This window comes from Haliaeetus albicilla, chromosome 13 (assembly GCF_947461875.1).
Source record: "Haliaeetus albicilla chromosome 13, bHalAlb1.1, whole genome shotgun sequence".
NCBI lineage: Eukaryota > Metazoa > Chordata > Aves > Accipitriformes > Accipitridae > Haliaeetus > Haliaeetus albicilla.
In genome coordinates this window covers 39,560,430-39,574,138 of record NC_091495.1, presented here as the reverse complement: position 1 = coordinate 39,574,138, position 13,709 = coordinate 39,560,430, and the positions used below count along the sequence as shown (strand labels likewise).

The window sequence follows — 13,709 nt, the reverse complement described above, 5'->3', positions numbered from 1 at the left end:
GCTTTACCTCCGTGCTGATGTTGCGTGTTTGCAGCTTAGTGGCTTCCCCTGACTTTGGGAGCCGGGGAGGGTCCTTCATGCTGGCGCTCGAGGCAGAAATTGAGAGAGGTGTTGAGCAGTGGGCTGCGGCAGCCTCTCGGCAAGCGTGGGAATGGAGGGATGCAAACAGGAGCTAATTGCATTAGACAGTGCCCTGGTGAGCAACAGGCTCGGCTGCGTGTGTGCCAGCACCGCTGGGATGCGGGATCTGCCAAGCTGCGGAGCTGCTGGCGCTGAAGGAAAGGAGGGCTCCTGCGCAGCTCTGCGCCTGCCTTGTGACTGCGAAATGTATGCGCTTAATATAGGCCAAATGAAAACATTCTTCCTAAAATAGAAGACCTTCCCCGGCAAGAGCTGCGGCTCTGGCAGGAGCAGTCACAAGGTGCCTGCCGTGGCAGGGTGGGCTCTGGCAGGTGTGGTTGTGCAACGCTGCACATCCAGCCTGCGAGTGTGCAACCCACCAGCTCCCAGCGATACCGGCCACCAAGGTCACCTCCCTCGGGCTCTGCTCCTGAAGCTGCTGTGCAGACTGTAGCTGCCTGGTGACCCTTCCCAAAACTGTGCCAGCTGGCTCCAAGGGTGCCAAGAATCCTGCTCCGGGAGAGGAGTTCGTGGATGGGGCGAACGCCCACGGGGTTTGGATGGGATGCGGGGGCGGGTGGCCCCATCCCTGAGCCGTGCAACACCATGGGTGAAGGTGCCGCTGTGTCTCGTATGCTATGCAGACGTGCCAGGGCAAGCGCTTGGGCTCAGGGCTGTGTCGGATGCTGCAGGGGCTGAAACGTGTTCCTGCTCGTGGTGCTGCTGCAGCTGAGGTTTGGGATGGGAGCGGGCTGGCAGGAGAAGGGGTGATCCCCATGTGCTGCAATGCAGGGGTGGCTCTGTGGGCTGCTGCCAGGCTTGGGGGGGACTGCACCCAACTATGTGCTTATTGCCTGGCAAATATTGAATATTCCTCCCTTCCTGAGTGCTCCTGTGATGCCCAGCTAAGGCAAAGGGGCTGATGCTCAGGGGGGTCCGCTGCCAAGGAAGGCTTTGGGGGCTCACAGCAGCCCTGCGTCTGCGCTGGTGCTCGGTTTGTGCTGCACTGCATCTTCTCCTGCTGGGATGCGAGTGCAGGAGCCTGCAAGATGCTAGCAGCTCCAAAGGGCAAAAAGCATTGTGCATCCCTTCCCTGATCCCACAGAGATTCCTGTTCAGAGGGTGCTGAAGGTCTAAACCCCCTTTGGGGTTCTGACCCTTCCCCCTCGGTCACTCAGGACCTTCTCCACTGCTGGTGGTGACAGTGGCAGTGTTTAATCCAGCTTGACTGGACACAGCTGCCTGCTAGCAAAATGGGGCAGGCAGGGGTGAGAGTTCAGACCCAGGGCTTTGGCAGGTAAAAAGAGAAAAGCTAAAAATCCTTCTCTGTTAATCTCTCAGGCTGCACCACGGATCTCCACCTGGTGTTTTGCAAAATGCAAAACTCTGCTGTTTCAGTCTGCAGGCTCACGAGGGTCTGGTTGGGAGAGGTGAATGCAACCACATTGCTCTGTATTTTGCCCCAGCATCTTATTAATGCTGTAGAGACACAGAAATATAGGCTCAGCTATTGAACTCTTGCACTTGTATGATCCAGGTAGTGATATAATCTGTCTCCCCGGAGCAGGTTCAGATTCATCTTACTCCAGTAACACACACAAGGGCTGGTGCTGCTGCTGCTGGGCAGTTAGCTGAGGGCAGCTTTGTTTTCTGCAGTGACAACCTGGGTCTTTAACACCTGATCCTTATGTGGCTCTAGACAGACCCAGGAAAACTGGAGACCACCTGAGCCAAATAAAGCTGTCACATCCCCTAAATCCACTTAACTCTTCCCAGAACCTTAAAATCTCCCAAGAAGGAGAGCTGGCCCCACAAATCAGTGCAGATGCATATTTATGGTGTGTTCTGGGACAAGGGCTTTTTTAATTCACAAAGCTCTTGCCCTGTGGATTGGCTGGGGCAAGGTGAAGATGACCTTGTGGTTGTTCACTTGAAGCTGGGAATAAAATTCTTAGCCATGCAGAGAGGGAAATGTGAGGACAGCCTATGAAGAGGTGAGATAAGAGGGACAGAGTGGCCAGGACATAGCTGAAGGTGTAGCAGGTTATGAATGGGGAGAAAGCATGTGGTTTTCTGTTTCCTCTGCTGATTGCTACGGAAAAAATATCTGAAAAATGGGCTTCCTGCAAGACAAAGATTGAGGGAATTCCCCTGGCTGCCAAGGCTCTGCCAAGTCCTTTCAACAGGTTTGCTGCTGGGTATCAACAGCATAAATACTTTTTTTTTCAGCTGTTGTTCAGACTGTAAGAATTGGTTTCTATGAGTTTCTTGGGTGCTTTCCTCATGGGACCCTCTGTGGCATCATCATGGGGAAACTGAGGCAGAGAGGAGCCCAAATCAGAGGAAAATGCTGGACCTTGAAGGAAGAGCTGAGCTCTTTTTGCAGCAGCTGGGCTGGACTAAGGCTTGGGGGTCGTGGCTAGGAGTGCAAGGAGCAGATTTATTGCCTAGAAATGCCTTTGCTCATGCAAAGCAAAATAAACCCTTGTTTTCATGAGTATTAGGGCAAAGCAACAGTCTTGGCTCTGTGGCAAGAAAGGGATAGAGTTTCTAATGGACTTTAGTGGTATGCTATAACTTTGCTGCAGCCTGAAACAAACTGGGGGGGGGGATGGGGGATGGACGGACCTACAGTGCCAGGCTCCCTGTGTCCTGGGACTGGGGAAACTCAAACCCAGTGATGGGTCCCTGCTCTGCTCCTGCAGGCAATTAATGTCTGGGGAGAGCCGAGGTCGCTTAATGAAATGGGATGGAGGTAAACCTAGATTCCATGAAATAAAATAGCTATTTATGGTGCAGGGACTTTGTTTCTTCTGACTTCACCCAGTACTATGAAGTGGATTATAAATGGCACTGGTTAATCTTAAACTAACATCAACAGGAAGCCAGTGGCTTGGGTGGGAAATTCCAAAGCTCACAAACACTATGTTTTGGGCCCATGTCAGAATAAAAAGCTTGTCTCTTATGAACATTTATGGGGAAATTCTGACCTGGAAACACTTGTTTTGTGTTAAAGCCCAGCATTAAGGAAACAAACTGCAAGAGGGCTGGAGGGAGATGCATGCATGTGAAAGTTTTGAGAGCCTGTCAGATTCAGCTGATGTCCATGGGGTTCCTTGAAATGCTTTGATTTTTGGTTGAGCTGTGTCCTAATGCTTTCAATGGCTTCTGGCAAATATTTTAGGACCTTGGTAGCAGCTTATGGGGCTACGGGAGAGTGTCAAGAAGTGGGCTGCGAAGGTGTGATGTTGTGGGCTGGGGGGCTCAGCAGCACCCAGATGGGCTGCTGCCTCCTCTGCAACAAGCTACCTTCTTTCCTCTGCAAGCACTGGTTTTGTGGCCTCATGTATCAGCTGATGTGTGTAACTTGGCTCCCAACACGGGTGCTTTGGCTTTCACGTGTGCTTTGTTGCAGTTGCTAAAGTAAGCCTGAGACTTCTCCCTTCCTTCCCTGCCTTAAGGTAGTTTCCTTTTATTAAGAGCCTTTTCATCTTTAGTATTAATAGAAAATTATGATTTCCTTACCTATATCTTAGCTTTGCCAACTGTGAAAGGCTTTCAAGTAGCTCTTGGACCTGACTTGGTTTGCTGGAAATATATATATTGCATTTGTATCTCCTCCCAATGAACTGAAGTGATAGTGGGACTGCAGCATGTGTAGGCAGCACTTTGCTTCCTTGGGCTTCACATCATTGCTTCTCTCATCTGATTAACCAAACAAATCTATCCAAAACCCACTAGTTGGACTTGGTGCCTTTGAAAGATTTGTTTTTCTTCCCAAATATCAGTTCCTGCTGGCAGTCAGGAACTTCCCAGTCCTGTGACCCAGGGCTGTGCAAGAAAGGCATGGGGAAAGGCAGGGAGCACAGCCCATGTGGCTCCATGCCAGGGCTGTTTCAAGCCATCCTCCAAATTAAGAGTGGCTTAAAAGCAATTCCTTCCTCTCCTTCCGCTGGGGTTTGGAGGAAAGAGAGGCCAGAGTGAGCTGAGGTGTTACATGTGCAGAGATGCAGTGCATAGTCTGAGCACAGTTAAATTACTGGGGTCGTGCTTGGTGCCCGATAAGGCAGACCCATGCCTGGTCTGCACAGAAATGATAAAACTGAGAAGCAGGAGGGGGTTTACAGTAGTGTTTTCAATAATGGCTTTGCAAAAAAAGAAAAAAAAAAAGACAAACCCCACCACTGTGAAGCATCTGTTTGTAAATGGAGAGCAGTATCTCATTCTTGAGTGGGGGGGGGAAATCCTGGATGAACATATTTTCCCCAGCAATGAGCTGCATAGCCACAGCACTGTACTGGGAGGCTTCCCAGCAGCTGGAAGGACGAGATTCCTGTGGTCCTGCACTGCTTAGTCAGGAGAGGTGACATGCAAACACGCTGGGGTTGCTGGGAGAGGAGGTTGGCTCCTGTTCAGTACCTGGCTTGACACCACCAGATGTGTGTTTCTCCCATGGGAGGATCCTTCTCCGGAGAGGAGGCTGCTCCTTGTGGGCTCTCAGGCATGTGATTTATCGGTTCTCCCTGGCTGCGAGAGCTCCAGGCGCAGGCAGACCAGAGGAGATGGATGCTGGGGGAAATTACCCATCTCCTGTGAGGGTTTGCCAGGCCTGGAGTGTTTGTGTAGGCAGGGTTGTGCTGGGGCAGGTGTGTTATGGTCTGGTAGCAAAGCCAGCAGCGCTGCCAGCTCGTGAGTCACCCTGTCCTGTGCATGTGTCTAAAAACCAAATAATCCGGTGGCTTTGTGCCCCTCAGGAGCCTGTCTGACCTTGCGGGAGCACAGCACAGGAGCTGTTGTCTGGCTCTGGCAGAGTAACTTTCCCATCCATTTTGTCCCCCGGTGATATGGGTTTGCTGCACGGGCTTCCTGCTGCCTTTGCAACTCCTGAGCAGGAGAAATAGGATCTTTGTAATTACTCTGCAAATAGCTTTTAGAAAGAAAGCCATAGTTTGTCTTGCACAGGATGCTGTGAGAGAGCTTGCTAATCTGATGGGGTTTTCTTCCAGAGCATTCCCGGGGGATCCCTCTGCACCTTGTCTGTTGGCAAACCCTTTTGTGCTGATCCCATTTGGTGACAATCCTCTCAGGAGGTCTCCAGATGGAGGTGTTGCCTCTGTGTGAAGGGCTTCTCTCTGCTTCTAGGCATAAAATAAAATGGCCCTGTTCAGAGTCCTGTTTCTGGCTTTTGCTGTTATTTGGGCAACCTCTGCAAAGTGGTTACCCAAACTAACCACTGCAAACTTACTGCAGGAACCAACTGGAGCCAGTTACTGCAAAGTACCGGTGTTCCTCTGCTGCCCTGGGACAGACCCGGGGGTCTGAGCTGCCAGGACTGCACCAATGCAAGCCTTGTGTCAGCTTCACTGCTTTCATGCTTGAATAAACAGTGAAAATGGACGGGTTTACCGTGGTGAGAGTCACTTTGGCAGGAAGAGTCCCTTGTCCATGTCTACAGCTCTACCAGTGTCCGTGTCCCTGTGTCTGTCCTAGTCAAAGCCACTGTCCCTTCACCTGCCACCCTCTTCCAAGCTTTTAGCCGAGCTGTCAGATTTTCAAGAGAAGTCGTTCTTTTCTAAGAAATCCCCCTTTCCATGGTGGAGAGTCTCTGGGCAGCTGTAATGATTAACAGTCCTGGGGCTGCAATCCCCTGTGTGGCTCCCCTGGGACCCCAGATTATCACAACCCCCCCCCAGCTTGTGATAGCATGTGAGGATGTAAACCCCATTTTGGTGATCCTGACTCATGCAAACCAGTGCTCCTGACTCTGATGGGAAAAGCATTACTCACGTGAGCCTGTTTGCAGGATCAGAGCTCTAATTATGGGGTTTGCCCATCTCATAGCATGGGAACCAGAGCCATTAGCCCCTAAACTTCCAGATCATTCCCAATATATTAATGTTTCTAATTAGTTAAGCCTGATGCCTTTTCTCTCTGTAATGACAGTGGCGCTAGTACTTACTCGTGTTCGCTCTGCGTGCCGGTACTTCATTATATAATGATACAGTATGTGTTCTAATACCTATTCCCAACTGACAGTGGGTTTTTTGCATATGCCTCATCCAGAACTGATTAGGCAATGGAGAAGACAGGCTAGTGCAAATAAATGTTTGGGTTGCATCCTTTCTAATTAGCTGGGAAGTTGCTAGTGCAGAGGGGAATTAGGACCAGGTGAGGACCCAGAGCCGGTGGGTCAGTTGAAGAAGGGTGCTGTGGGATGAAAACCCATTGCCTGGTTTTGTGCTTCTTTTAGGGGACGAACTGCCCCTTCTCCGGGCTGTGTTTTCATCCCCAGTCCTTTCTTCCCTTCCCTCCAGGGAAACCATCTCCACGGCAACCTCAAACCTCCAGGCTCTGCCTCAGAGCTGCTCGCCCATCCCCAGGACCCGGTGGGTAAGTGCCTCGGCAGGGCCGGCCACCGTGGTCCGGGCCACCGGGTCCATCAGGCTGCTGCAGGCACCTCGCCGCAGCCCAGGGAGGTGAGGGGTGTGGGTACCTAAACCTCATACCCCGGCTCCCCTCATCCTGGGGGCTTGGCTCATGCTTCGTACGGACTTAAAAATGGGTGGTCGTGGCTGTCCTCCTGCAGGAAAAGCTCTGCCCTGGTTCTGGAGAGGGTGGCTGGGTTCAAGGGGGCTGGTCTTCTGCAGGGGCTCTGCCTGGGGTCAGGGATGTGTTGGTCAGCGTGTCACGGCTGGTTGTGCATCCATCAGTAATGGTCTTGGTTAGACCGTTAGCCTGATAGCAATTTTTCATCTTTTCCATCACATTAGAGTCCTAGGGAGAGCAGCAGGGCCAGCACTGGTGGTGATCATGGCTGTGCTGGGCTGCCCAGTTTGTGATATCATATGTGCACATCCCTGGTGCCATGCGGGAGGGTGGGAATGCGCCGTCCTTGTAGGTGGGCAGAAATGGGTCCTCTAAGATGTAGGATCTTGCTGTAAGCCCGCTGGGGACTTGGTATTCCCTGGCACGGGGCAGCAGCAGGAAACACAGTTCATTTCTGGCATGGTTGGGATTAATGATGTGGAACTGGTGGAAGTGGAAAAAAAAAAATGACGTGTAAGGCTGGGTGTGCTTTGCCTGGAGCTGGTTTCTGGGGGGGGGGGCTGAACTGGAGCATGGTGGTGGGGATGCTGTGGGTGCTTGCAGGTGCTGGGGGAGCGGTGCTGGGTCACAGCTCTGCCTGTGGGACTGACCCTCTCTGTCCCTCGGTCTCTGCAGGGCAGGATGAAGCTGCTGGGTGCTGTGTTGCTGGCTGCCAGCCTGCTTGGCACTGCTGCCCGGGAGGAGCAGTCCCCCTGGCCAGATGACCCTTTGCGGACCTGCTTCTTCCAGATGCTCAGCGGTGTGGACGGTGAATTCTGCAGGTGAGTGACACCCTCTTGTCTCCTTTCTGAACTGCACCAGCCCTGGGTGGCCAGTCATGTGCTGCCCTTGCATGTCACCTCCTGGGACAGTTAATTCCAGTATCCCTTTTGCCAGGGCTATAAATATTAGTTGCTTTCTTCCTTTTGCCAGGAATCTGGGCCAGAGCAAAGCCGAGCAGTGCCTACATGCACTGCAAGCTGAGATCTTGGTGTCTCTGGGCACCTCCAGTTGTTCCTTGGTCCATTTTGCAAGGTTTTTGAAGCAACTTCCAGAATCAGAGATGACAAATGTTTTCTGCAGAAAGTCTCAGAGGAAGGGGGCTACTTTTGGTGAAGGAAAGTGCTAGAACAGGTCATCCCACAGACCTCAAAGCTCATCCTGCAGAGATGTTAATGCTTGAGGTGTGGGCATGGGAAGAGGAGGAAGCCTTAGGGAGCTTCTCCTGGAGCTGCTAACAGGCAGTTTGCTGCTGTACCAGTTGGGGGCCCCAGCTGAACAGTCACCAAATGCCCCCCTTATCAAGTGTTTTAATACTGAAGCTCCTTGCCTTAAACTCTTGCTGCTGGAGATGGGAGGCAGGGCTGGGTGAGCAGAGGCACACATGCCCCTTGCCTTTGGGGGCTTCTTAATATCCCACATTACTGGGAGCTTCTGCATCAAAAACATCCTTTCTGCTACTTAGTTAACCAAAATGCTCTCTAAGTGTGAGCAACTTAAGCTTCTAGATTAAGGCAAGTGGGGACTTCACTTGGACCCAGCTTCCTCCCACAAACCATGAGTAGCAGCACCTTACTTTCAACTCTCAGCTTCCTCTGTGCAAGCCCCGTGCCGGTGCGGGCATTTGCTCAGCAGCTTCTCGGGCTGCAGGATTTAAGGGTGACTCCTGTGAGGGTCATGTCGGTGGCAGCTAATCTTCAGGGTGGCCTTGAGACCTGCTAGCCACACGCTGCGGTGACCTGACAGCTTGCCCTGGTGGCCCCTTTCTCTGTTAGATAATGCAGAAGGGGAAAGCACTCTGTGCAGAAGTCAGAGCTGGAGATATCTGACCTGTTATTGCTCTACCAGTGCTAAAATACAGAGGAGACTTCTCCCTGCTTTCATATCGCGAGTGGGAGAAGGGGGTTCAGAGTTCAAATGGCTTGTCCAAGGCCGAGGGGGAATAGGGGTAACTTTGCTCTCCGAGCCTTAGATTAACCCATGCGGGCCATGATTTTTAAAGACTATTAAAAAAATCCTGGAAATAATCTGAGCGTTGTGCTGAGGCATAGTGAATGTTTAAAGTCTTGCTGCTGCTTTGGAGAGGGAGTACACCCCATGGCTATGTTACAGCATGGGAGGGTGCTTATCCTGGTGTACAAGGTGCCCAGCAAGTTGGATCCTGCATCTCCTGCCCAGCATTGCAATTGTAGCTCAAGCCTGGCTGGCAAGTGGCACCAATTCCCATCCCCTGGCACCAATTCCCATCCCCTGGATGGTGTGGTCCTACCCTACAAGCTCTTCTCTCCCCCTTTTTTCTCCCCAGGGGGGATCTAGAAATTATCTACCCGGAGCTGGGTGACGTGGGCTGCACTTACATCCCCAAGTGCCACCAGTACCGGCGGCGGATCAGCAGGGAATGGGGCAGCCCCCGCGTTCGGTACCCCCAGGCTGAGAAGGTGAGTCCCGAGTCGCATCGCTCAGGGGTAGCTGCCTCTTCTCTGTGCTAATTAAAGGTGTAGCCAGCTTGCAGGGGAGGAATTTGCTGGGAAAGGATTGCTTACACACGTGCGTGCTTGTACTTTGAGCTTGGCCTTGACACCCTGGCTGGGAGCTGGGCCAGGCAGGGACACCCAGTACCCACGCTTTGGGTGCTGGGGACGGCCCGGGGGGTTGTTCACCCTGTGTCATGTGCTGCTTAGCACCGCTGTCCCCTGGCCAAATTGCTATCAGCTACTCGAGTTGTGCTTGTTAAACTTTTGCCTGCAATCAGGGTGACTTTCTAACGTGTGGTGTGGTTTTTTTTTTCTTTCCTCCATGCTTCCCCATTGTTTCAGGGGTTTGGTCTGAGGCTGAGCTGTGGGTAAACTGGATCTCCATAAATGTTGTGGGGTTTTGGGTTTTTTGGGTTTTTTTTCCTACATTGTTGCAGAAATGGCTACAAAATTTGCATGCATAGATTTTTTTAAATATTTTTTTTTTGCAATTGCTTGTAAACTTTTTAAAGCAAACCCACGCTTTGCCTGGGTGTTTACATCCCTAGCTGGCTCTCGCAGAAACCGGATTAATGAACCCGATGAGGTCCCGCGCAGTGCAGGGGCTGCAGGGTTTGTAATGCGGGGTTGGTGGGGGGTGGTAACGGGGTGGGTGGGGGGGAGCCCCGACCCTGCTGGGTGCCCCCCCCCTTTTCCCGGAGCTGCGGTTCCCGCTCGCTGCCGCCGGGTGGCAGCATTGAACTTCCCGAGTCCCGGCACTGGGAGCACTGGGAGATGCTGGGCACCCTCCTGGGTGCTCCCCCCCTGCCAGTTCTGGGGCGGGGGGGGGGTACCTTGGGTAGGAGAGGAGAAGGAGGACAAGTGGGGTGTTGTGTGGGGGTCTTTGCTGGGTGTCAGGGTGGCATCCCGCACCCTGCGGTGTCCTGCTGGGACCTGCCCAGTTTGGGGACCACGGCCCTTCGGAGGATGCGGTGGCATCAGCTTGGAGGGGAGACCTTGTCCCCAAATTCTCGGGGTGATCCTTGTCAGTACCCCAATAACTGCCATGTGCGGTTCTCCCCCCCCATTAGCTCCAACCCTGGCAGCTGCGGACGCTGCAGCCGTAGCTAATAAGGGAGAAACTCGGCTCTTGTGCATCTTGGCTTTTCCTTGATGTGTTAAGAATCAGTTTTTCTGGCTGCTTCATTGCCGTCTGGAAAGTCTCTTCCCCCTGTTGATCACATGGTTTGAAGTATAACTTTCTCTTAAAGATGTCTGATTCTTCCAAAAAAAATCATCTTCCCTGGCAGAGGATGCCATACATAAAATCATCTATTGCTTGTGCGTTGCTTTCCAGTAGTTTGAAATCTCCCAGGCATGTAGGCAGTTGTTTTTCTTTTTATTTTTGTCCTGGAAAGCAAACCACGGCAGAGAGAAGGGAAGGGACTTGGCTGTGGTGATACCGGTGGGTGCTGCTTTGTCCAGTAAACGATGCTGCCCGCTGTGGGGAGGATTTGGGGGATAAGCAGAGCCAGACCCTTGCCTGGCTCTGCTGGGGGGATGCAGGCTTTGCACTTTGAACCTGAAAACAAGAGCAGACGAGCGAACCTGCCGAGGCTGGGCTTGGGAGCTGGCTACGTGTGTCGCTTGTGCACTTTTATTTTGGGATGGGATGCCAGCTGTGGCACTGGGGGGTGGGCAGGTCCCCGGGGAGCCCGTCGCCGTGGGGTCTGCAGCTCCTGCTGGCATCAGGGCTGGCTGATGGCTCATCTCCGCTGGCGGATTTGGCACCGTTTCTTTCCAAGACAACTCGGCACATCTTGCGCTGAGGCGGCATCTGAGGACACGGGCCTCGCCGCTTCCCTTGGTTTGCGTTTATTCTCTCCCCTGGCCTTCGCCAGAAACACCTCCCCAGCTCCACAGCCGGGAGGCTACCAGCTTTTGCAGCGTGCAAACTGGTGATTTCAACTGGGGCAAGGGGCTGGATGGCCTTAAATTGGTTGCAGAGAACTGGCTCCAAATTACCTCGGGCTTTCTCTATAGGAATATATATGTATTTCTCACTCCTGAACCTATAAGGATGCTTTGGGAATAATCTTTTTCCCCAAAAAATCACCCCAAAGTGAGTGGTAACAAGAGTTGCCTCATTCTGTGCTGGGGCCCGAGGTGCGCACAGGCAACAGGATTGCTTTTTATTGTTTATGATGGGATTTCTAAGGTCAGGAAACTGGATTATTTTTTTATTCCCAAGTGAGAATGGGAAACCTCACTTTGCTAAAGTTATCTCCACCTATACATGACGCTTCTCAGCACAGCAGGGTGCTAAGGCCCTGCTGAGGCTCGGGGATCTCGTGGATGGAGTGGTGAGAGATGGGCTGGGTAAAGGGCTGGCTATACTTTTTCTGTCAAAATCGGTGGCAGAAATACTCAGGGTTTGAGTATGAAAACTTGTGTAGGAAGTGTCTGCTTTCTGTGGAACACTTTGTCTCTTCAAGAAAAACAACCACCAAAAAAGCCAAATGCGGAGTGTTTGTTTTTATCTCCAGAAATATTTATCAGTTTTCTGAGCAGGGGGGACGGGATATTTCCCATCCTTGTTCCAGATACTGGTAACGGGTCTGGCAGGGGCCACATTTCACCCTGTCTGTGCCCAAGGTCTCTGCTCGCAGCCTCGATGCTCCTTGGTGAAGGCGATGTCAATGTGTTTGTGGGTGAAGGTCCTTAAAGTGTGGCGGCATCTTGCAAAGCTGAGCTTTGATAGGCATCTACCGCTGCTTGGCCTGGGGGACTTTAATACATCATCTGGTGTGTGTTTATAGGGTTTTTAATATCCATTGATGCTTATCCACTTCAGGCACTGGGGCATTGCAGCCTGGCAGCCAGCTTTATCAAACATCACTCTTACTTCCCCAAAGACCCATTTTTGACTACTTTGGTGCAACAAAGGCAGCCGTTAGATCTGGCTGCTATCGCTGCAAGCAGGCAAAGGAATAAGAGATGCATTGCCAGACACAGGAGGCCGGAGACTGATGGTTTGGGTACCCTGGAAACCCTTTAAGTGCTCAGCACAGATATGCAAACCTGCTGCATGCATGGCTTGGGCACGTGGGGAGCATCTGTCCCCCAGCCCTGTGCTGGAGCAGAGCAGCAAGTTGGTCCATCCTGGTGTTGCGGAGGTCTGGGTGGGTGTGGGATGCCGCCCTGCAATGCTGAGGATGCTCGGTCCTTGCTGGGAGACCCCTCTGAGCATCAGATAACTTGGTCTGCAGACATCCCGTGCAGCCTTTGCATACCAAATGCAGCCGTTAAAGTATCTGTCGGCATCTTCCCAAAAACCCTGGCAGAGGAGCTGCTGCCAGGCCCTTTCCCAGGCTGAGGAGGAAGCAGGAGCAGTGGAGAACATCTGGAAAGATGGGAAATGCACCCTCCTTGTCCTGCCTCAATATTGCTTTGCTCAACCAAAAATAAATTGGAAAAGAAAATTGGACATTGCATCAATTTGGGGCAAGTTTATAAATTCTGCAGCTAAGCAATCCCAATAGAAAATGATAGATCGCCAGTGAGCACGCAGCCCCTGCCGTGATGTATAGTCGCATTAGCCGAAACGCCGTTACATGATTCTGTTTTATTACCACTGTTGGTGGCAGACAGAAAAACAGATTACGCTTGAGATCAAATCGATAGGAACTTTATTTACTGGCCTTTTAAAAACATATTTCTGCACTTTATAAAAACATACGGTAGATGCTATTGATAGAACTTGTCTGCTTGTTAAAAAGCAATTTACCTGCCGCGATGTTCTCAAGTTGCAGTTTACGGCACTACCTTTTACCTGCTCTTCCAGATTCATTTTCATCACAGGGTTTGACAACTTCCTTTAGAAGTTTTTTCAGGCTGTGCCATTGCCCCTTTAGGCTGGGGGTAAGGGGTAGGACTTGCTCTCTAGCCGAGGGGCTGGATGTCTCAAAGTGCTTTTCTCAGGGTTCCTACCCCAAACTGAACTTTTTTTAAACTTAAATGGTTTTTGTAAGAACCCTCTCCTGTCCAAACCAGTCTGAGAAGACAGCTTGCGCATCTATGAGCTACAGCTTCTTTCTGCAGCTGTACAGCTCGCCACCTTTCCTCTGCTCTTTTAAGAATTGTACATTTTCATAGTATCTTATTTAAAACCATCCCCACGGCAGAATGAGCTGGAGCTGAAAAGACAGCTGGAAAAGCCCCCCCAGCCATGCAAACCATGATGCCTTCACGGGTCACATCAGGCTTAACGCAGCAGTGGCCGCGTGTGCTCTTTGTGCCTAAACCTGTAACCAGCACCTTGGGGTCCACTTGCTGGTTACGCCGTGGCCTTGGCCCTGACTCTTCCCCCTTTTGTGAACACTTGGTGGCCTGGTTGGGGACAGCCCTGATTTATAAAGGCTTCTGTGCTCTAGGGTCTGGGGCTCGTTATTTGGAAAATTACTTGTATGAGGAAATTCATTAGCTTTTAACAAAAGGAGGAGAAGGTCTGCTTAATCTCCTAATTGGGATGTGCTCTAGTTGTGTCAGGCG

General features: G+C 51.7%; 1 protein-coding gene across 10 annotated transcripts in view; it reads left to right on the top strand.

The window, feature by feature from the left end:
• PEBP4 (phosphatidylethanolamine binding protein 4) overlaps positions 1 to 13,709 on the top strand; it is an 80,539-nt gene that overhangs the window by 2,613 nt on the left and 64,217 nt on the right. For 4 of the 10 annotated variants that reach the window (XM_069801035.1, XM_069801039.1, XM_069801038.1 and 1 more), the window contains exons 2-3: positions 7,342 to 7,487; positions 9,011 to 9,143. In XM_069801035.1, the coding sequence (XP_069657136.1) occupies positions 7,342 to 7,487; positions 9,011 to 9,143 (279 nt within the window). The other 6 variants (XM_069801031.1, XM_069801030.1, XM_069801029.1 and 3 more) reach the window with 4 other exon arrangements.